Source organism: Rhinoderma darwinii, chromosome 3, assembly GCF_050947455.1.
Source record: "Rhinoderma darwinii isolate aRhiDar2 chromosome 3, aRhiDar2.hap1, whole genome shotgun sequence".
Classification (NCBI taxonomy): domain Eukaryota; kingdom Metazoa; phylum Chordata; class Amphibia; order Anura; family Rhinodermatidae; genus Rhinoderma; species Rhinoderma darwinii.
Genome location: NC_134689.1, coordinates 209625310 through 209649893, shown reverse-complemented (window position 1 = coordinate 209649893; position 24584 = coordinate 209625310). Strand labels below are relative to the sequence as shown.

Below are 24584 nucleotides of genomic sequence, written 5' to 3'. Positions count from 1 at the left end.
AATAAATAAATAAAAAGTCAAGGAGAAACACCAAACACATTGATCTAAATTAAGAAAAAAAAAAACATTTAAAAGGTGTACATAGCCTTTAAAAAATATATATTTCCACATTTTGTTATATTATTGGTATAATGGGCAGGGATATTCTGCAACTCAGAACATTACATTAAAACTTTGTAGTCTCTCTGCCAGCCTATTTTGTCACATGGCTGCCTTTTAGTGCTGAAGGAGCAGCCACACTGGCTGTACACCTCTCCAACATAATTCGGTTTCTAAAAGCTGGATGCCAGATTATTAAGAAGCCTGGGATTTCAGAATTTCATTGTACCTGCAGAATAAAGCGCCAGTTTTCCTCACTAGATGGCAGACTAATGCTTCAGCATCCATCTAAGTTATGAAGCTTAAAGAGGCTCTGTCACCACATTATATTGTACATAATATGATCGGCGCTGTAATGTAGATTACAGCAGTGTTTTGTATTTAGAAAAACAATCATTTTTGACGGAGTTATGACCTATTTTAGCTTTATGCTAATGAGTTTCTCAATGGACAACTGGGCGTGTTTTACTTTTTGACCAAGTGGGCGTTGTGGAGAGGAGTGTATGACGCTGACCAATCAGCGTCATACACTTCTCTCCATTCATTTACACAGCACATAGTGATCCTGCGTTGTTCACTATGTGCAGTCACATCATATCACAAGCCATGAATAAGAACGCAGGAAGCGTTCGAAACGCGTAGGCTATCTACCTTCACTCCATTTTTTCAGCATTGCAGGACATCATTATTATGCCATCTATCCAATTTTAACGAAGATAATTAAAACGTAGAAAAAGATTCTTTTTAAGCAATATAGCGCTGGATCCATCTCTCTTCTCTTCTACAAATAATCAACCAGTCGTGTGCCGCCACGAGGACCCGTGCGCAAGGACTACACAATACAAGTCCAGTCAAAAGGTGAGCTGGAGGCATCTTTCTAGTTTCTGCAGTCACATACACACACACTAACGTTACTCAAGTGTCCTGACACTGAATAGGGATCACCTCCAGCCAGGACGTGATGTCTATTCAGAATCCTGATACTTCGGAAACGTTTGTGTGAGATTTAGAGCAAGGCAAGCATAATCTCGCGAGATTACGCTGTAAACTGTAAAACGAGATTACGCTTGCCTTGCTGTAAATCTCACTCAAACGTTAGCGAAGTGGCAGGATTCTGAATAAACATCACGTCCTGGCTGGAGGTGATGCCTATTCATTGTCAGAACACTTCAGTAACGTTAGTCTGTGTGTATGTGGCTGCACATAGTGATCTAGTAAGATCACTATGTGCTGCGTAAATGAATGGAGAGAAGTGTATGACGCTGATTGGTCAGCGTCATACACTTCTCTCCACAACGCCCACTTGGTCATATAGTAAAACGCGCGCAGTTGTCCATTAAGAAAGTCATTAGCATAAAGCTAAAATAGCTCAGAACGGATAGTTTTTCTAAATAAAAAACACTGCTGTGATCTACATTACAGCGCCAATCACATTATGTACAAGATAGGGCACTTATAATGTGGTGACAGAGACTCTTTAATTATATATAAACAAAGATTTAAGAATATCTTACTGCAGACCAACATCACATACTGTATAAAAGACTGTACTGACCACGAAGTAACGTTAAATACAAAGTTAGAGAAATACTACACGGCAGTACAAGGCTCTACGTAGGAGTTCCATTCACATTAATATTAGAAGCGTTTTAATACAATTTTTGCCTTGTGACTTAAAATAATATTGTAGAAACCTATTTCATATATAAAACAATCTATATATACGCACTTCATTCAATTAGGAGAGACTGGTTTATTGAAATCCAGTAAGGCTAATGTGAAATGTATAAAGTAAAAGCCATAGAGACAAGTGTGAGAATTATCATGCGACTCAATCCTTTCCACTGCAATAGCCACAGGGAACAGATGTGTGTTTTGTCATACAAAATAGGTGGCAGTTTTTGTATCAGAGGTAAAACCAGAGCACACAACCGCTAACGTACCGCAGTATAATGAAGGTCAGATAAGGTTGTAAGACAAGAGATACAGTATGTAAACATAAGCCAGCATGTAAGTGAAGGTCAAAGCCGATCGTTTCACACTAAATCGTCAGTCTCCATCACCGTTCTCAGGAGAGATCTGTTTTCACACTGGGGTTTTATTCATGAAAATAATGAAGAATTAGGTCCGTGAATGCTATGGACTTTCTCCCGGTCATCTACCAAACTGCTGGTGATCTGTATTGATGACTTGCCACCAAGTTAAAAATTAAACTTAAAAAAAGGCTGTTTACTTTGGACAACTCAATTTTGTTAGAAGGGTCCCATGATCAGCTGATCACAGAGTGTCCCGATGGGGGACCTGAAAGCAAGTGTTTAGTTCCCCTGCAGCTCCCCAGAAGGAAAAATTAAGTATTACTTCTTTTTTTTTTTTTTTTCATTAGTCAATGGGTTCCATCGCCGCCAGTGATGTCCGTTCCGTCGCCGCCACGGATGCGATGCTTCTGGTTATTCCATTGTTCTGCTCCGCTGACTGAACAGAACGACGGAATAACGAACGCAGATGTAAACATAGCCGAAGACTTCTGTGTTTACCACAATGGTAAACATTAGTGACCAAATCAAGCCTGAGGTTCTTGAGTATCATGAAGAAAAACCTCTTACCTGTGCACAGCAAATGAACACTGCGGATATGGTCAGTAAGAAAGCTGACGAAACTATTACATCAACTGAACGCTGGGGGCCTCTCCGCTGTAAGGAGAAAATACACAAATGTTCCTGGGGTTAGTAGATTTCAGGATTATCACACAACCTATAGAAGTAGAAAAACTTCAAACATTCTCACTGCGTTACGGTCTTCTAGATCTAGCCATCGACATATAAAACAAACATGTTTTCCTAAGTGTAATTAACTACAATGCCCCGAACCAGATGCCCCATATTATGATATATTTGTCCGAACATTTTCAAAATGAATCGTTAAAAGACATGAATTATTGGATGACGGAAATCAGAGTACTAAATATTGTTTGGAGTTATTACTGCATTTATTTAGGGAACTAGGAAAACCAAACACTCTCCGAGTAACATTCGTTAACTTTTCTTTGCAGAACTGCTTTAATTCAGACAAGTAGGTTTTTGCGCATGAACTGCGTACTTCAAGTCCTGTCACACACATAATCCTTCTTTAGGACTCTTTGATTAGAGTCTTTATTCCCTAAAAAAGGTGTTTTCCAGGTTTTGGAAACCTGAAATCACTAAATAGATGAAAATTTCTACAACTTTCTAATATACTTCGTTTAACTTTGTCAACATTTTCAATATCTTTAATTATGGTCAGCGAATGAGAACGTATTGTTGACATTCAGAGACTGCTAACGCCTACACACAGTTCTTCTCCCAGCTGAGAAATGCATACAATTGTATACGGTCTAGGCAATGCGCTCTGAGCTGAACAACTTGAACTTCAGACTGATACATTGTAGCAAACTACCAGTTAGATTTGTCCATCTGCTGATGATGTATTTAGCGCATAGTGCATTGTCTAGATTATTCACGGAAAGCAAACAAATATTTTGAAGATGGCAAGGAAATGAAAAAAAAGTATATTTGAAAGTCGACAAACTTTTAATTTATATAGTGATTATGCTTTATTTACATAAAACTTAAAAACCCTTTTAAATGATAACAAAACTATAAATAATAAAATCAGCAATGTTTTACCTTGCCTGTAAGATGAATCACTTTTTTTGTGAATGTGACATGAACTGCAGCAGTGCACTTCACTTACCTTTAGGTATGAACGAAGAGAAAGCCACATTTTTATATTTTGGACTTTCTTTAGACGGAAGTGTGGAACTTCAGATTTTCTAGCTCTTCTGGCACTAGTCAAATGACCAAATAATTTTGCAAACAGAAATCGCTGTAAAAAAAGAAGTTAAAATGATTTGTAACTCCACAGCAAATAAAGCAATTTCTCTAGCAGAAACGTCATGAGAAAAAGCATACTGCAGGAAATACTACTTTATTCACCCTTGTTCCCGTTCCTGTTAAAATCTTTCACATAAATCGGATTCAAAGATTTGTTTTTGTTCTTCACAAGTGAAAAATGTCAATTAAATGTCACATTATATTACTAAAAGAATAGACTTCATAATGGAGATGAGAATCAGTTGGCATATTCACTTTTAAACCGGATTACTTTCATGACTGACAATAATCGGATTACTTAACATTTTCCGTGAAGTAGAGTCAGGTGAAAAGTAAGATGTCATAACATCACTCAGATCAATTACTTTAACCCTTTCATGACCAAGGGTCATGGATACCCGTGTGCAGGTCAAATTTTCCCTTTCTGATATGCACTTGTTTAAATGATATCTTTGCAACCGCTTTGAATATCACAAATATTTTTACTTTGTGTTTTTTACAAGACTTATGAGGCTTTAATTTTCTAGATTAGTTTAATTAATGTTTTTCATTTTTATTATGAGCAGACAAATGGCTAAAAATATGAAAGAAAAAAAAACACTTTTGTAATTTTTTATATGTATTTCTCTATATTATCCATCTACACACACACAGTTACCCTGGATCGCTGTGAGCGGATAAGAGAGCTATAAATACTATATTCACACGACGTGAAAAAAAGGGCAACAATGCATCAACTGGGTATCAAAATTTGAATCCATTTCCCAGCCGTCTGACCGTTTTTCCCCGGCATTTGCCATCCATTTTTCATGGACGTTAAAAAAAAAAATGGATTTTATACGTTCGGGTTTTTTTTATCGCAGCCACCTGAAAACACCACAGTGCCCAGGTAGATAGTGATGCAATACCACTGCAGATTGCTCCACCCCCCGTAACTGGCACCCCCTACCTGTAAATAGCCCCACTGTAGCTCCCTAGGAGCAAAATTCATCTGGCCGGGGATATAGACAGTGACTTTAGGGGCTAACTCTAAATGCGAAATCCCTGCCTCAGCAGCGCTGTGGCCGAGGATTCCGCTTCAGGAGTAGCCCCTGACGTCACTGTCCATATATGTATAGTGACGCTAGGGGCTCCTCCAGTAGCGGAATCCCCGGCACAGAGCGATCTGACACAGGGGATTCCGCTCCTAGAGAGAGCTGCTGACGTCACTGTCCATATATGGACAGCGACGCCAGGCGCTTCTCCAGTAGCGGAATCCCCGGTCAGAGTGTCAGCCAGGGATTCCGCTCCTAGAGAGAGCCCCTGACGGTGGACAGTGATATCAGGGGCACTCTCTAGAAGCGGAATCCCCGGCACAGAGCGATCTGACTCTGGGGATTCCACTCCTAGTGGGAGTTTAGGTGGCACTATCTACAGGAGGGGCACTATTTACAGCAAGGATGGAGAGATATCGGGGGCTCCCTCTAGGAGGGGAATCTCTAGCCAGAGAGCTCCTAGAGGGAGCTTAGGTAGCGCTATCTGCAGGGGGTTTTGCACTATCTACCTGGGGTTATGTGTGGCGCTATCAACATTGGGTGGGGGTTGTAGTCCGAGGCTATTAAAGTCCTGACAGACATGAGAGTGCAGAGCTGCTCACACTGAAGGAGCACTGCACTCATTAAACCCCGTTCAAGACTGTCAACATTTATACACGTGGCAACTGCATGGGGCATCGGCAGTTGGTCGTGAAGGGGTTAAAAAAACATATCACTTAGTAATTTACTAAGGATCTTATTTAACATACTGGTACAATAAAAATACTTCTATTAAAGAGTTATTACCAACTTAGGACATTTATTGCATATGCACAGCTCTCTCAATTCTCCTGTATGGGAGTTATGTAGCGCTTGCTCGGCTGTTTCCGTAACTGCCATGTGCCGCCCCCTCTCCTCTAGTCCCCACCTGGAGTCAGCAGCTTGCTTCCACCGCTGGATGCAAAATGTCTAAGTTGGGAATACCGCTTTAAATTATTTTGTGTGGACCCAATTAACAAGGGTGCTTTATTTTCGCACAATGCTTTGCAAAGAATTTGCACTCGGGACATTAGACAATGGTTGCCAATTCAACTGATTTTGCCAGGACTTGGCGACCGTCTTGGAACCACCAGACACATCTTGCTGACTTATCTTAAAGGAAATAAGCATCGAGATCCAATTTGGGGGGCTGTGCTGTGGTTCGATCAGTGCCCACTATATGAATTTTTATAGGCAGCTTTCAGGTGTGATGGAAAATTATGCACTTTATTTTAACACGAAGACCATCTGAACGTATGCAAAGATCTAAAAAAATATTTGATGCACATTCAGAAAAATATAATAAAAATTAAAAAACAAAACAAAGAAGGATGTTGCCCTTGTTATGTTAGGGTCCATGCACATGGAATAAAAAGCTATGTGCACAGACCCTGTACGATAGTACACACAGTCCCTGTGGTTCTGTGATGCACTATATTCTCCCCTACATGCAATATGTCTAGGGGAGAATTTTGGATTCCCTAGGAATATGTGAGGGAAAAAAGCCTGCAGGCCTCGGAGGAACACAGAAATACTGTAGAGGTGCATGGCAGTCTGCAGATGTGTATTATACGGATCCGTAATATAGCAATGTGCATAGACCCTAAATTTTCATTTTTTTCCATTTAGTCAAGACTTCTTTTACCAGCCATTATAACTTTATGTTATACGTACCTGTTTGTACGTTCTCTCTGCTACACATAACAAGAAAAAAAAAATCCAGACCAGAGAAACACGAACAACAAAACTAATAACCACCATGGAAATGACCATGATGTCTGTGCTGGAACCAAAAGCAATGCTGTAAATTTCAGAGGCAGAAAGTGTTGCCAGCTGCTCCAAGTCTCTAGATTCTGACAGTCTAAAGGCAAATGGAGTCAACCCGAGAATAAGAGAGATAACGTTTCCAAACATCTGATATCCAATTCCTGGTGTGTAGCTGTTAACCTGAAAACAAGTACAAAAGGTTTAATTCCATTGCATATTGAAACCTGTATAAACACATTAAACCAGTTATACATAATTAAAGGGTAAATTTATTAAGGGCTTTACGCCAGTTTTCCGGTGCTAAACAGTCACAAATTATGGTGCATGCCATATTTGCGAAATCATTTGTGACTTTTTGGCATTTTCCACTGCTCATAACACTTAAAAAAGTAGTTGTGGCTTAGCGGAAGGGGCAGGGCCATCCGCTGCCCGTAAAGTTTTCTATAATTTACGCCAGAAGTTGGCATAAAATTAGAGCTGAAATCTATGCCAGCTCGTAGCGAACGTAGATTTCACTTTTGGGCGCATGGACAGCAGAACTTGCAACAAATTTATAAAAAGAGGTGAGCACCTCTTAATAAATTAGCTGCATCTTACTCCTGTATGAAATGCCAGTCTTAATAAATCTGCCCCATTCTATGCTAGCTATCAAGACTAAAATAAAAAGAAATTATCAGATTGAGAAGCAACATAAAAAGGGTCTGGAAACATAAGGACTTGAAAAGATGATACGGTGTTTCTCTTAACGGATTATTGGTGCAATGGTTCCTCACTGAAGTAGGTTCCCTACCATATTTAATTATGATTGCCCTAAAGGCCATGTATACCTTTGACATAGTTTTGTTTTTTCAGGTTTTTTTCTATAAAAATGTCCATCATTGTGGTTGGTGCAACTTCCTAAATAAATTTTATTTAAAAAAAATATATAATTTCCGCGGGACAGACGGGTTCAGTGACAGCGGGTCCTGCGTGTCTTAGATATGCTCGAGAAGTTACGATCACATTGAAGTTCATAACTTAGATGTGATCGATAACAGGTGGATGCGGCGTGTTCAAAACATGCAGGACACGTGGTCACTGAACCAGTTAGACCCGTGGAGCTGACAAATTCAGGTCTCAGCGCACAATACAGCTGCTCTGTATACAGAATACAAAGCAGCTGTATCTCAAAAAGTAAGAATAATTTTTAATAAAATGTATTTAAAAAGTTGCACCAATCACACAGATGCACAATTTTATTTAAAAAAACAAAACCAACTATGTCAAAAGGTGTACATAGCCTTTAAGTATCTCTAAAACTAGTGTTTAGGCCACATGTGCAAAAAATATATTCAGTAATCTTTCTACACTGAGGTGTATGAAAGTCATCTATTTCGATGAGCAATGTCAGCTCCAGTAAGCAGCTTTGGCTTTCCAATGTCTATACTATGTGGACATAAACACTTTTTTGCCTTTTCTAGATTTTGACAGTAATCCTGTTACACAGACAGATATTTCACAGTCCTTTAACCTTTCAATACAGCCATAACTAAAAGTACTGTTCAGCCACTTAAAGGGGAGGTTTCTCTTCTATAAAATCAGATGAGCACATTTACAGTATATTGCCCTTCGAGTATATTGCCTACTATCACAGCCTCGATGTGCGTTTTATAGGAATGAATGGAGAAACTGACTTCCTGTCCGCACAGGAGATGCTGTGGCAGTTGGAGAGTCCGATTGCTGGTCACATGACACAGCTGAGGACCAGAAGGAAGTGGATACCTCACAAATACAGCCACCGGTAAGAAGATTAACTTCACCACCATTTACATAATGTGCCATTCCAACCGGCCAGAGAATAAAAAAAAAACTTTGTGGGAGTGCTTCTTTAAAAGAAAGTTCCACTTTTAAATTATATTTTACGATATTCACTTTATTACTTTATTTTTTGTGGACCCTTCACTTTAAAAATGTTTACAAAGGGAAATATTTTACTAAAAGTTCACAAATTTGTAGATACTCATTATTTACCCGGTTCATGATCATTCCACTAATCTCCAAAACAGACATATCTGCTTTCTTGCAGTCATTGCCTTCCCACACTATTGCACTGACTTTCTCAAGGCCTGGATTAGAGCTGTGTAGCCAAGGCAAATTACTCTATAAAGGAAAGGAAGAAAACATGTTAAAATTATGTGCTTACTATAGAGTGCAAATGTTACCAGCAGATGAAACCGTTACAGCCTAGTGGATGCATACAACGGAATAGAAGAGCAGCTAATGTAGGCGGTGCCAGTGCTATTAATACATCAATTAATATAGATAATTGGCTGAATGTAGATATGGTCCAAGTGAAGTTAAATAAAACAACCAGATGGGTTATACCCTAGAGTTCTTAAAGAGCTTAGTTCAGTTATTTCTGTCCCCCTCTTCATAATATTCAGAGATCTCTAGTGACTGGTATAGTGCCAGGGGACTGGCGCAGGGTAAATGTGGTGCCTATTTTCAAAAAGAGCTCTAGGTCTTCCCCCGGGTAAATATATAGACCAGAAAGCATCCATTGTTGGAAAATTGTTTAAGGGGCTATTGAGGGACTATATACAGGAGTATGTGACAATTTTTTTTATTATAAGTGACATACCAGAACGGTTTTACTAAGGACAGAAGTTGCCAAACCATATGAAGAGGTGAGTAGAAGCCCAGACAGAGGGGCCGCTGTGGATATAGTGTTTTTGGACATTGCAAAGGCATTTGACACGGTCCCTCATAGATGTCTAATGAGTAAATTAAGGACTATAGGTTTAGAAAGTATCGTTTGTAATTGGATTGACAATTGGCTCAAGGACCGTATCCAGAGAGTTGTGGTCAATGATTCCTACTTTGAATGGTCCCCGGTTATAAGTGGTGTACCCCAGGGTTCAGTGCTGGGACCACTATTATTCAACTTATTTATTAATGATATAGAGGATGGGAATAATAGCACTATTTCTATTTTTGCAGAGGACACCAAACTATGTAGTATTGTTCAGTCTATGGAAGAGGTTCATAAATTACAAGCCGATTTGGACACACTAAGTGTTTGGGCATCCACTTGGCAAATGAGGTTTAATGTAGATAAATGTAAAGTTATGCATCTGGGTACCAACAACCTGCATGCATCATATGTCCTAGGGGGAGCTACACTGGGGGAGTCACTAGTTGAGAATCATAAACTAAATAACAGCATGCAATGTCAATCAGCTGCTTCAAAGGCCAGCAAGATATTGTCTTGTATTAAAAGAGGCATGGACTCGCGGGACAGGGATGTAATATTACCACTTTACAAAGCATTAGTGAGGCCTAATCTAGAATATGCAGTTTAGTTCTGGGCTCCAGTTCATAGAAAGGATGCCCTGGAGTTGGAAAAAATACAAAGAAGAGCAACGAAGCTAATAAGGGGCATGGAGAATCTAAGTTATGAGGAAAGATTGAAAGAATTAAACCTATTCAGCCTTGAAAAGAGATGACTAGGGGGGGCATGATTAACTTATATAAATATATGAATGGCCCATACAAGAAATTTAGTGAAAACCTGTCCCATGTAAAACCCCCTCAAAAAACAAGGGGGCACTCCCTCCGTCTGGAGAAAAAAAAGGTTCAATGGCCAGAGACGACAAACCTTCTTTACTGTGAATCTATGGAATAGCCACCGCAGGAGCTGGTCACAGCAGGGACAGTAGATGGCTTTAAAAAGGCTTAGATAATTTCCTAGAACGAAAAAATATTAGCTCCTATGTCAATGTGTAGAATTGTTGTTTCATCCCTTCCCTTCTTTCCCATCCCTTGGTTAAACCTTATGGACATGTATCTTTTTTCATCCGTACTAACTATGTAACAGGACTGATACACAGCTGAAATAGTTAACAAGCATGCTCATAAGCTCCATAAATATTGGTCTAGTTAGGTAGAGGATTTTACAGCATAATGGACAAGATACAGAATAAGACCATTTGTAAAGAATTCATGTTAGTCTTGATTTGTAGATACCATTTGATTGGTATTGGAAAGGGGTTGTCCAGGATTAGAAAAACATGGCTGCTTTCTTGCAAAATCAGCATCCCACCTGTCTGCAGGTTGTGTGGGGTATTGCAGCTCAGCCCTATTCACTTCAATAGAGCTAAACTGAAATACCAGATACAACCCATGGAAAGGTGTGGCAGTGTTTCTTGAAGAAAGCAGACCTGTTTTTTTTAATCCTAACCCCTTTCATAAAACGTTTTCTTTGTCACGCCTACAATCGAGCATAAAAAAAGTAAAAAACATAGAAATACAAGTGCATCGAATTACAACAGCCAATATTAAGGAAGAAAACTATTTTACCTGGTGAAATGGATCATCTCTGAATTCCCTCTTCACACACAAGTTTCCATGGTTATTTTCCGCATCGGTCTCACTGCTGCAGGAAGAGCGACACTCGGCACAGTGCAGTAGGTCTTCCCAAAGAACATCTTCTGTTTCCGATTCCGGCCGGGTACTTTCGGAGTCCTGTCGTGAACTTGAGCAGCGAGAACTACAACTGGTTCCTGATTTTTGAAGGTCCTAAAAGAGTATTTTCATTATCCAACATTTGTGTAATACATCAGCATAAATATTTATTGCTCAATCTGCAGGAAAAATTAGGTTATATCGTTAAGGAGCCATCTAAAAATTCTTACTAGTATTACATTTTTAGTTGGCTTATAAAAGGAAGACAGAGGTTTTATAAAATAAAAAATGAAGGACACCTATATATTTTATATACTTTGTATTACTTATTCATTTCTCTTAAATTTTCTATATTAATTTATAAGAGAGTAAGCTTGAAAAGACAGTGAAAAAGAGAAGAATATGGCCCATACCAAAGAGAATGCAAAAAAGAGCACGTTAATAAATGCTTTAGCATACTTGCACAGCTAATCCACTGCCAAGCTTAAACATAGAGGTATAAATAAAACTTTAACTTTATCCTGCGGGCCGCTGCAGCGATACCAAATTTATATAGCTGTATTTTAGGTTTTGCTAATTTTGTACAATAAAAACACTTTTTTATATCATATTTTGCCACATTTTTTTTTAAAGAGTTTTTCCATCGACGAAGCTTCAGAAGGTTGAAGAAAACCTTAATCCGCCATAGCTTTTTTTTTTTTACAGCGCATTTTACAGTACGTTGGTTGCAGAAATACCAACTATGTGTATTTTTTTCTTTTTAATAATATTTTTTTTTTCATAGTAAAGCATTTTGTAAGTGGAAAAAAACTTTGTGTTTTTCTTTTCCTTTGGATTTATTTTTTTGCGTCACGGTGGAGATAATGCTGTTTAAAGTGTGTAAATGCCCTGGTCACTATTGACCGCAACATCTGAAGGGTTAAATAGCTGGGATTGCAATCTTTTCTAAACCCGGACATTACCACGGAGTGTCAGCTGTAATATACAGCTAACACCGATTTTACATCAGCAGCTTGATGTTATGCTACTGAATTGGATTTTACAAAAAAAAAAAATAAATTAAGATGGTCACAAAACATTTCATAGGGCAAAAAAATTAATAAAAATAAGCCGGGAACAGCCCATGCAGTTCTATAGAAGAAAAGTAACAAAAACCACAAACGTGACTGATCTTTTTGTGCTGCAGAATTTTTAGTCTGGTAACTGTCACACCACTACTGCCGAATGTGCGCTTAACCCAATAGGTCAATATTCAAATGATGCAATTATTAAAGAACAATTTTAGTAAAAATATGGAAAAAATAATAATGTAACCACGGAAGAACAATTTAAAAAAAAAACAGTATTTTCTTGTTTCACGATCATGATCGTCACCCAGTGGTGGCAGATACTGCTTATAGCATGGCATATCAAGATGATAGAAGTATAATACTCCCCTCAAGGATTTTTATTATGTACGTAGATTGTGGGACGAGTGCCAATACAGTGGGAATTAAAGAAACAGTGGTTAAAAGGGTTGTCCAGGAATTAATATTTTTTCTAAAAAGTGTCCCCTAGCCTTGGTTTGCCTTCTCTAATACCCCCTATTAAACTTCTAACCAGTTTCTGTTTGAAATCCATCGTCACTGCTGCTCTGTTTGTTTATATCCCTTGCTTCTTTTCCTTACTTGTAACCCACCATACCCATGATCCTTTGCTGCATCTGAGGAGACAGCTTGCATTCCCCCCCTTCTTCCAAACCATCTCAGCTATTTGCATACTGCCACACCCCTCTATGTTCACAGGTCCTTCCCTGCTCTAATTTCAGGCAGCTCCCTCCCTGCACGCTGTCCTACAGACTAAGGCCTGATTTACACGAGCGTGTGCGTTTTGCGCGCGTAAAAAACGCAGCGTTTTGCGTGCGCAAAAGGCACTTGACAGCTCCGTGTGTCATCCGTGTATGATGCGCGGCTGCGTGATTTTCGCGCAGCCGCCATCATAGAGATGAGGCTAGCCGACGTCAGTCACTGTCCATGGTGCTGAAAGAGTTAACTGATCGGCAGTAACTCTTTCAGCACCCTCGACAGTGCATTCCGATCACCATATCGAGTAACCTGTTTAAAAAAAAAAAAAAAAAAAAAAAAAAAAAAAAAGGTTCGTACTTACCGAGAACTTCCCGGCCGTTGCCTTGGTGACGCGTCCTTGGTGACGCGCCTCTCTTGACATCTGGCCCCACCTCCCCTGATGACGCGGCAGTCCATGTGACCGCTGCAGCCTGTGCTTGGCTTGTGATTGGCTGCAGCTGTCACTTGGACTGAATTGTCATCCCGGGAGGTCAGACTGGAGGAAGAAGCTGGGAGTTATCGGTAAGTCAGAACTTTTTTTTTTTTTTTTTTACACGTTCACGTATATTGGAATCGGAAGTCACTGTCCAGGGTGCTGAACCAGTTTAACTCTTTCAGCACCCTGCACAGTGACTGTCTCCTGCCGGGTTCGGTCAAAACAAGTTCGGCCGAACACGGTAAACTTCGGTTCGGTCATCTGTAAGACACTCCGTTCGGATGTTTGTAAACAGAAAAGCACGTGGTGCTTTTCTGTTTACATTCAGTTTGACAGCTCTTGCGCGAATCACGCAGTTCGCACGGAAGTGCTTCCATGCGACCTTCGTGGTTTTCACGCACCCATTGACTTCAATGGGTGCGTGATGCGCGAAAAACGTAGATTTATAGAACATGTCGTGAGTTTTTTTCAGCGCACTCACGCTGAGCAAAACTCACGGACTGTCTGCATGCCCCCATAGAGTAATATAGGTGCGTACGACACGCGTGAAAAGCACGCGCGTATATTACGCTCGTGTAAATGAGGCCTAATAATCATTATCCTTTGTGCCTCCATCTATCCCTGATCTAAGTACAGGCACCAACCTCCCTCCCCACCCCTTTCACAGCCTGGTACATGTAAGTCTGGCCACTCCACCTATGTCAGGACATCTTGGTACACACAATCCAGTCAGCACATTTTCCTCACTTGCTGCTGGATCTGTTCGAAGAGATCCTGTATTAGGCCTGATTTACACGAGCGTGTGCGTTTTGCGGGCGCAAAAGGCACTTAACAGCTGCCGCCATAATTATGACACTCCGTTTGGATGAAAGTAAACAGAAAAGCACGTGGTGCTTTTCTATTTACATTCAGAGTTTGACAGCTGTTGCGCGAATCACGCAGTTCGCACGAAAGTGCTTCCGTGCAGCATGCGTGGTTTTCACGCACCCATTGACTTCAATGGGTGCGTGATGCGCGGAAAACGGCGAAATATAGAACATGTCGTGAGTTTTAAGCAGCGGACTCACGCTGCGCAAAACTCACGGACTGTCTGCATGCCCCCATAGACTAATACAGGTGCGTACGACACGCGTGAAAAGCACGCGCGTATATCACGCACGTGTAAATGATGCCTTAGGCCCCGTTCACACTGAGTTTTTTTGCTGGCAGAAAATTCTGTCTTGAATTTTGGGGCAGATTTTGACCAGCCTGCACGCCGTTTGCCACAGCATTTTTTCTCCGCGGCCATTAAGCGCTGCAGGCAAAAACACAGCGAAAAACGCTTTCTCTGCCTCTCATTGATATCAATGGGAGGTCAGAGATGTAAACACCCGAAGATGGGGCATGGCGCTTCTTTTTCCCACGAACCGGTTTTATAGCTCGCAGGAAAGAAACGCCTCCACCTCCCATTGAAATCAATAGGAGGCGTTTCCGGACATTTTTTGGCGGGTTTTCAGACACTGTTTCCGCGTAAAAAAAAAGCCGAAAATGTCTCCCATTGATTTCAATGGAAGGTGGAGGAGTTTTTTTGAAGCGAGCGGTAAAACCGGCTCGCTGGAAAAAGAAGCGTCATGCCATATCTTCGGGCGTTTACTCCTGACCTCCCAGTGACATCAATGGGAGGCAGAGAAAAAAAACCTCAGTGTGAACAGGGTCTTACAGTGAAGCAATGCCACACAGCCCTCCTGTAGGCAACGCCACACGGCCCCCCTGTAGGCAATGCCACACGGCCCCCCTGTAGGCAATGCCACACGGCCCCCCTGTAGGCAATGCCACACGGCCCCCCTGTAGGCAATGCCACACGGCCCCCCTGTAGGCAATGCCACACGGCCCCCCTGTAGGCAATGCCACACGGCCCCCCTGTAGGCAATGCCACACAGCCCCCTTGTACATAGTCACCCCCTTCCTGTAGGAGACGGGTCCAGAAGACCCACACTTCACTGTCCATATATGGACAGTGAAGGCAGGGACTTCTCCTGGAGCGGAATCCCCGGCCATAGCTTCGGCAACGCTGTGGCCGGGGATTAGGGATTCCACTCCTTCTCACATGCACTTCAGTGCGAGAGCTCCAAGAGTGAAGGAGGGGGCGTGTACTATGATTGATGACACTCCGTGTCTTTGCTCAGCCTGCACTTCCTGCTGTGTAAGGTCACTGCGCGTCAACCAGGTCTACAGGTGGCGGGACCAGAGGAGGCGGAGCTCTGAAGAGCTCGTGAAACATCCGCCCGGCCCACTGCCTGTAAATGTAGTGGACGCGCCGTGCCTTTCTCAGCCGGAAGTGCTGGCTGAGCAAAACGACACTGTACGTCACAGGAAATAAAAAAATTTACCCTGGGTGCGGTCACGTGACCGCAGATCAGAACAGGGTAACACTGGCACAGGTAAGTAAACACTATATTAGAAATGTTATTAAATATGTCTAAGTTAAAATTGAAATAAAATTTATTCCTGGACAACCCCTTTAATTTCTATTTTAACAGCCGATTACATTTTGAATTAAACATTAAATTATTTTGATTCAGCAATTAGAGCCAAAAGATGCAAACATGATGCCATACCTCTCCGGTGACTGACAGTTATGAACCTGAGTAAATGAAACAAAGGAGATATCTAACCTCGTATGATACTTGCCTACCAAATATTTTCACATATGACTTACAAAATCACCAGCAGAATAGGAACTGCAATGCAGTAAAATTCTACTCGACCGGAACCTTTTGAGCACAAACTATTATTCTTGTAGTGTCAACTTTGATACATTACATTGTAGTGTGTGAGAATTAACTGGAAACACTTAGGCTTAACCCCACTGTGAACATCCATTACAAGCCCCACAAGATATCAATAATATAAAGAGAATATAAAAATCCATTGTAAATCCATCATAAACCAAAACGTAAAGCGGAATAACGTGCAGGTGAAATAAGCTCTGTAGTCTCTCTAGATTTCTAGCACAGAGGTAAGTGGAGGATTGATATTCTACCTCAGTTGTATAATGCTTTTTGTAATGATGAGACTTTCTGTTCCTAAGAATGCTGTCACCATGAGGCCGGTCCATACTACGGCGTGCGGTGTATCCAGTGCTTGGGTCATCTTCACTGGAAACCTCATCTGAGACGTTAGCAGGGGACCTCTGCACATCCTGGATATCAAGAATTGTATGTAATTACATGAAAAGCATTAAATATTACAATGTTTTCTATACTTCACATATATTAAAAGTGAATAGGTTTGGTTTTTTTGGGCAGATAATTTAAGAAAAGCACGATGCAATACATTGGACTAGGGAAATATTGTAAAGCCAGGGTTTATAAATAATTTATGGTGAAATTTTGCATAGGACGCCTGATGAGTCAGACCGAAGTATATGTGCCATTAGAATATAAAACAGATGATAGATTTGTGGAAAATAATCTACAACATAAGTAGGAAATAAGGCAAAAGTACATATTTTGATTGGTAAGACAAAGCGCTCTACATGCCGGTGTCCTGCGAAGACTCGTATTTTTGTACCACCAGGAGGGCATCAGTTTTCGGCTTAGACACACTTCAGCAGACAAAGAAATTATATGACTTTTAGCAAAATATACGGATTAAGATAAACGGAGAGTAGGTTTTGAAAATTACCATTTTGGTTTTATTATACATGGTCTTGGTTTGAGTGTGATGTGTCCTGTTTGTTGCTGCCACCCATGTGGTCTCTTCAGAGTGGATGGTTTCCCTTTGGGGCTCATGCACTTGAACCCCATCCTCGCTGCTTTTACCTGTTAATCTCCCCTCTAATGACACGTAACCATTGTCAGTTTCTGTAGACTTGTCGATTGAATTTTTGGCTTTCTTTGAACTGAAGTGAAAAAGTTCATAAAAGTTAAGCATAAAAATAAGGAATCCTTTATTCAGGTCAGTGAGAAACAAGCTTAGAAATGAAGTATCAGATTATGCATGGACACAAGATGAATGATGGTTTGGTTGAAAAATATGAAAATAAAGCTGTAATGAAAATAATAAATTTAATAAAGACATGTGACTATCACAGTACAATAAAGGCCTTCAGTTTTCATTCATTGGTTATTAAATCATAGTCCAGTAGTACATAATGATCACGTAATTCAATTGAAACTAAGGATTAAAATATTTAAAATGGCAAGACTAAGGCTAAATTCACATCTGCGTCGTAGGATCTGTTAGATCTTGTAAAACTATGGTCATTCTGACGGAAACAAGAAAGGAACCTATTAAAGTCAATTTGTTCCGTCGGACGCTTTAGTGTTTGTCATGCAATGGCTACGGCACTTTCATTTTTTTCGTTCTTCTGTTACGATGACGAAACAGAAGAACAGAAAAAAAAGGAACATAGATGTGAACACAGCCTAAAACAGAAAGTGATTTTGAAAAATATAAACTGTATATACATATTTAGTGTTTTAATTTATGTGCAATACATGGGGCTTTAAAACATTGCCAAGTTTAGCAGCCTGATCATTTGTGCCAACTTTTATTGGGACTACACTGTGGGATTGCCATAGTTTTGGCCATATTAACTATGGTGTTCAAGGTAAAAAGAAAAGGTGTAAAATGTATAAATACATCATTAAAGTGTAACTAAACGTTCAAACTTCTGACATGTGATAGTGACATGTCAGAAGTTTTGAATAGTGGGGGTCCGAGCACGGAGACCCCCACCAATCACTAAAACAAAGCGGCAGAAGCAGTCGTGTGAGCACTGAGCCGTTTAGTTTCGGTTTGGCTTTTTCGGAAAGCCGATGTATCGGAGTATGGACTCATAGACTTTCTATTGAGTCCGTTCAACGCTACATCGATTTCCGGAAAAAGCCGAACAGAAACTAAGCAGCTGAGCGCTTCTGTCGCTTCGTTTTAGCGATTGGTGGGGGTCTCAGTGCTCGGACCCCCACCAATCAAAACTTCGGACATGACACGATGACATGTTAGAAGTTTGTTGAACATTTAGGTATCCTTTAAGATATTGTTAGATCAATAAAGTGTCTTGTCACAAGATTTCCTAGCATTGTTTAAATAAGGCAGTTCTGTGCAATGAACACAGTTACAGTGTAGAAGACATCTGGGAAGTTCTTCTCAAAGTAATAAAGTAATTCTCAAACCTAATTTAGCCTAGTAGAACCTGCTAAATACAGTATGTGATGTCTTCAGTAGGTGCTCGGCAACAAGTTATGAGAATACGCCAACGTCAGGTCTTTAATTATTTACGGTGATAGTCACAGATCAAAGACTTACAAACTACAGACACCACAAGACAACATTTTGCTCATAAAAACTCTGATAAAGTTCATACATTATGAAGAGTGCAAAGAAAATTTTAAGGCCATAGGGAAATATACAAAAATAGAATAATTTGTATTCTATTTCATCTTTCCCCTACATCTTGATGACATACATTCAATACCTTAGCAAGAAGTAGTTTTTTTTTTTACACAGTGTTTGTAGTCTGTAACCATGTAGACAGGTAAGCTCTTATAGCAGCTGGTGACACAAAACGGTAGGATATTATAAGTATTATAGTAGAAAAGGTGGACAAAGCCGAATTCCAGGAATTGGCACAGCAAAGTATTCGGAGATAAGTAAAAACAAAGTGCGGCCAGAAATGAAACCATAACTATTAGCTTGCGCTTTACAACAGACTCATATGGAAAATTATTATATGAACCGGATCTTCATTAATCCACATGGGCAGTCATCACAAAGTAAATGGCATGTAAGAGTAGCAATCTAATCCCGCTCAATGTTAACTTCAAAGCTCTCAATGTGGAATCTTAAATGTGTATTCAAAACTTGATCAGAATTTTTAGAGCACTCAAGACAAACACAAACAAGCGGCACAAAGACCGACAGAAAAAACATGTAAGAGTCACACAATATCCCTTCTCCTGGCCAGCGGACTTTTTGTGCATTTCCAAACAGAAGGAAATTAGATCTAAACCTGCCAACTATAAACTATGTATGAGGTGCCATGCTAAACGCATTTCTGTTTCACAGCCACTTCAATTTTTAAACAGGTACAATTTCAAGATCAAATGAATAAACAATCCGACTAATGTCTTCTGTTCAGACTTCAGTAACACCCCATCACTAAAAAAGTTTACTTTTTATTAGAACATCAAAAATGTTTTTTTTTGCAAGTCATTTAAAAATCAAAAAGATCCAGTTGAATCCGTCCATTTGTTTCAGGTGGATAAGCGAGTAGTGATTTTTAATTTTACCATTATAGGATAATAGAATTACCGCAAAGATCTGAAATAGGGACGTCACATTAACAGATACAGTAAAAATTTGGCCTACACGACCACTGAAATTTTGTCCCAACGATCTTGGCAAATATAATAGAATGCACTTTTTATATTCATAGATATTAAAGCAGCTGTATACAAAGTGAATGTTCTAATACAAGTTTATTTGTTTTCTCCACCTATTTTGGGGAGAATATTTGTAGGTTTATGGCAGGCTTTAGAAAGACATTTAAATAATAGCGCACAGCTCGTAATATATATATATACACAGGATGTATATTATGGTGCCAGTGATTTCCAGAGAAGGGATACTGCATCTTTACAAGTAAACAAAGCTTGGAATAAATACAAACCCTGATAAAAAGAAAGCAGCATGCCAGATGTCTCTGAAGACTGCGCCAATACTGTGAGAGGTGCTTGTACCGTAGTTGTGCAAAGTCCCTTCTTGTGTATTATCAGTGGTACTAGAGCCATCGCCTTCCCTATGTACTTCCAAATGTGCTGCTTTTCTTAATTTCCTTCAGCAGAAGAGATGAAAAAGTCGGAGGGCCTTCATCATTGATTTGCATTGGGGCAATGAAACAATGGTTTTTGCTGGGCTACATTTACCACTATAGTGTATATTAATAGAAGAATGAATCATTTTCTTGCCACCCACAACAGTGTCTTACCACCTGAATTAAAGTCCATAAGCAAGTACATGGTTCAGTGGTAAATTCCAATATAGAGCGAAAAGAACATCACAGTGGATTCTATGGAAAGCAAAGCAGGTGATAGTCAAAAGGGTCCACAATAACTTTCCAAAGTCTCTAGAAATATAGATACACATCACCGCTCTACGCCGCAAGGATGAACGTAGGTTGCCCGTTTTGTATGAGGAAAAAAAACCTTTCACTTTTACCCAAAGTAGATGCAATATTAGTCCAAGGTGGTGTTCTGAGGCCAGTAGTTCTCCTTGACATCACTCCCACTGGTTCCAATGTTATAGATCAACAGTGACGGTGTTCCAGGCCTGGGAGATTCTACCAATTAGGCTTCACCTAAAAAGACACAACATACAAATACTGCCACGCTTTAGTTGCAAAAGCAAGGATGATTTATTATACTCACAAGATACTCTTGTTGAAGAAGAAAATCAATCAAAATAGCACGCGACACCCCAAGTAAAAGCCCGACCCTGCGTTTTGCACCATTTGAGTTTTGATATGCCATGAAAGAAGCCGAAATTGGGGGCGAAACCCAGGGTCAGGCTATTGCTTGGCGTGCCGCCTGCTTGATGTGTTTTTAAACAAGATTATCTTGCGAGTATAATGAATCCCCCTTGCTTTTACAACAGAAGCATGGCAGTATTTTGCTATTTTAGACCTATTAGGTGAAGCCTAACAGGGAATCTCCCAGGCTCAGGGCACCCTCAGTGATCATGTGGAACATCGGAACACCAGTAGAAGTGATGTCAAGGAGAACTACTGGCCTCACATATTCTGCTTACTTGTTCGACTAATATTGTATCTACTTTGGGTAGAAGCGAAGTGGGAGTTTTTTCTCTCACATAAAACGGATATAACCTATGTTCATCCTAGTGGCGTAGAGCGATGAAGTCTGTATATATATTTCTACTGCTGCAATGTGACTAATGGGAGTAACAACTCTGCTTCTTGTCAGCACTAGGTTTCATTTGTGAAACGCTGCAATGCTTGAGGAAAGGGGAAGTCCCCCGAAACGTCACAAGTGCGCTGATGCTCGTTCCACATAACTAGAGGTCTACATGCTAAACCTTGCTGAAAGCAATATGAACAATTGATAAATCGCCATATGGACTATTTGCTAAAATACCATAAATGTTTTGTCAAGTAATAAACTGATGGATTTTATTATCATTGTATATGTATTGTAATACTTGCACTTATTATATATAAAGAAGTGAAGCATTAAAATACTCGTGTTTGCATTACTACTAGGAGAATTTAGGCCCTCAAACAGTCACCAATCTGATATCCAGGACAGTAACGGATGCCCTTGTATATTCTTGTAAATGAAAAATAATGTAGAAAAATAAGTTTGAAAAAGGCACGCGCTGTATGAAAATTAAATGGATATTAGCAGCATTAGATTAAAAAAAAACATATATTTAGATAGATGGGTGCACGCTATGGCCCCCCAATGAACAAAAAATAGAAGGTCAGACACCGCTCCAAATTAAAGGTGATCCTTTTATTCCCACATTTCAGCTTAGTCCGAAACTCTCTCAAGCATTACAACTGTTGCAATGCATGAGAAAGGCTCATAATGACCGGAAACGTCGCATGTGGGAATAAAAGGATCACCTTTATTTTGGAGTGCTATCTGACTTTTCATTTTCTGTATGAAAATTAGGTGGAAAGAGTCATGATAGTCATGGGGTGGCGCGCTCCTCTGCAGAGTCAAGCTGGCTGGACCCCTTCCTGGCTTGACTGACGACCACTAGGACGGAACAAGTCATCACAAGCCAGCTCCGGCAGCATCCAATGCATGCTCTGTGTGCAAATTAGGGATGCACGATGCATCGAAACTTCGATACTGTGCACTCTGAAACGGTTCAATACCCTTATTTCATGTATTTTGATAGGAAGCTGTGCGGCTGCACAGCTTATCATAGTAATACATAAATGTTGTTAGAGCAGGGCTGTGGCTGTGTAATCCAGCCATTGCCCCGCTCCTGAGTCCTGACAAGTGCGCACGCGGTCAGCATGATGTTATGCGACCAGCTCTGCACTAATGATTGTTGGCACTGAAGACAGAACATGGCGGGCTCACTGCAAAACTCCCCCATGTTCTGTCTTCAGTGTTGCCTCTCGTTAATGCAGCGCCGGCCACATCTCCTCTTGCTGACCGCACGCACTTACTTATTGTCAAGAGCGTGGCAATGGCTGTATTACACAGCCGCGCTCTAATGGCAGAGATCAGAGAAACCACTCATCTCCGCCATTATTCCCCCGATCAAAGCTGACCGCTGCATTCAAGGGGTAAATGAGGGGGAGGGGTGCCCTTTGGATTGCGTCACGGGCAATCCCTGTGGCGCGATCGAGGGACATACCATATATGGGCAGACAGCCCAGGGTCCATTGAAGGACCCCAGGGCTGTCTGACCATATTTCCTGTTCGGGCATACTGAGGTATGTCCTTACAACTGCCTGTGTACTATCAGTATATAGAAATATGTCGTTACATTGAAGTTAAAAAAATAGGTAACGTTAAATTTAAAAAAAACACCACTTTTTTTTTTCTTTACAATAAACATAGTCTCAATACATAAAATACACATATTCGGTATCATCGCGACCGTAATAACACATTTATAGCGTCGATCATGTTTAAGCTGTTCTAAAATGAAAAACGGCTTTCTTTTACTTATTAATGTGAGGCACGAGGTATTATAAATTTTGAACCTCCCTGTGCCTCACATTAATAGTAATTAACCCCATCACGTACGTCACACATTAACCCGATGTTGTTCATTATGGAACATGATGGGGTTAAACTATCAATGTGAGACAAATGGAGGTTCAAAATTCATCACACCACGTGCCTCACATCAGAAAATGGAAGAACTTTTTGTTATTATTATTATGGTTGGCCAAGTATCGTTTTGGTATAGAGTATCGCAATACTACACGAAATATCGGTATCGAAGTCCAAATTCTGGTATCGTGACTACCCTAGTGCAAATATAGCCGAGGTACAACTCACTTCACTGCGGATGCTATCAGAACTGGGTGGCGGTGATGTATCCTGGCCTGATCATCAATCCAGTCAGGAGGGGTACCAGCCAACGTGACTCTGCCAAGCAGGAGGACCAGCTAGCGTGACTCTGCAATCACATTTTTTACATTATGCTGCATCTACAAGATTATACAAGGGCATCATTGGGCATCTATTACCGTCCTGGATGACAGGTTGGTGGCGTTTTGGGGGCCTAAATCCTTCGGACAGGTTCCCAGTGAAGAATAAGGGTTCCAGGCATTTACTGTAGAGTTCCAAAAGCAAAAACATATTTTTTGCTTCCATAACTATGAGTGTTTTTATTTTATGGGGTTCTAGACAGTTTTCATTACATGTTAATTATTCTTAAAATTTGCCTTAGGGAAGACTAAAATTTTAGAGGGATGAGTCACTTCTTGGAATTATTTAGTGTACGTTTTATCCAACAGAGCAATTTCTTTATTTCATTCACATGGATGCCTTATTGCCCATATAGATTTTATACATCTGTGTTGTATGCTTTGAGGCACTCAGGATTATCCTCGCTTGGGCAAAACCCGTTTCATGTTATTGCAAGACATCACATGGTTTACAAGAAGAAACGGTACATACCAGTGACTGTCGGAGCTACATAATGCAATTGGGAGTGTCGACAGATAATGGGTGCCTTGCCTTCCCTTCATGACACATTAACATACTGCTGGTTTTACCAGCTTCTACCATGTGTACAATTTCATAGCGTTGAACAGCAGGTGTACATGATATAAGAAAGGTCCACACCATATAAATAATAGAATTAGCAATATTAGCAATTAATAGCTCTGGCCACTTCTACACTGCACAGGAACACAAAAAAAACTGATGGTACTCAAGTTCTGACTGCAATATGCAATGAATGCTGAAGCGGTGTAATGCAGGATTCGCTATGCCCCAAAAGTGGGACTAAGAAATAACCAGATTAGTTTGATTCATAATGCCATGTTGTGCCTTATATGTCAAATTCTGATCCCTGACAAGTAATTGTCACATGGAATCCTACAAATTGTTGTCCCGAG

General features: G+C 40.3%; 1 protein-coding gene across 3 annotated transcripts in view; it reads right to left on the bottom strand.

The window, feature by feature from the left end:
- The window catches only part of PHTF2 (putative homeodomain transcription factor 2), a 102069-nt gene that overhangs the window by 7146 nt on the left and 70339 nt on the right, over window positions 1–24584 (bottom strand). For 2 of the 3 annotated variants that reach the window (XM_075857342.1, XM_075857341.1), the window contains exons 7-14: window positions 20145–20309; window positions 17156–17372; window positions 16512–16670; window positions 11126–11344; window positions 8798–8926; window positions 6695–6967; window positions 3829–3960; window positions 2703–2789 (exon numbers count right to left, since the gene is read on the bottom strand). In XM_075857342.1, the coding sequence (XP_075713457.1) occupies window positions 2703–2789; window positions 3829–3960; window positions 6695–6967; window positions 8798–8926; window positions 11126–11344; window positions 16512–16670; window positions 17156–17372; window positions 20145–20309 (1381 nt within the window). The remainder of the gene's footprint in view (window positions 1–2702; window positions 2790–3828; window positions 3961–6694; window positions 6968–8797; window positions 8927–11125; window positions 11345–16511; window positions 16671–17155; window positions 17373–20144; window positions 20310–24584) is intronic. The other variant, XM_075857343.1, reaches the window with a different exon arrangement.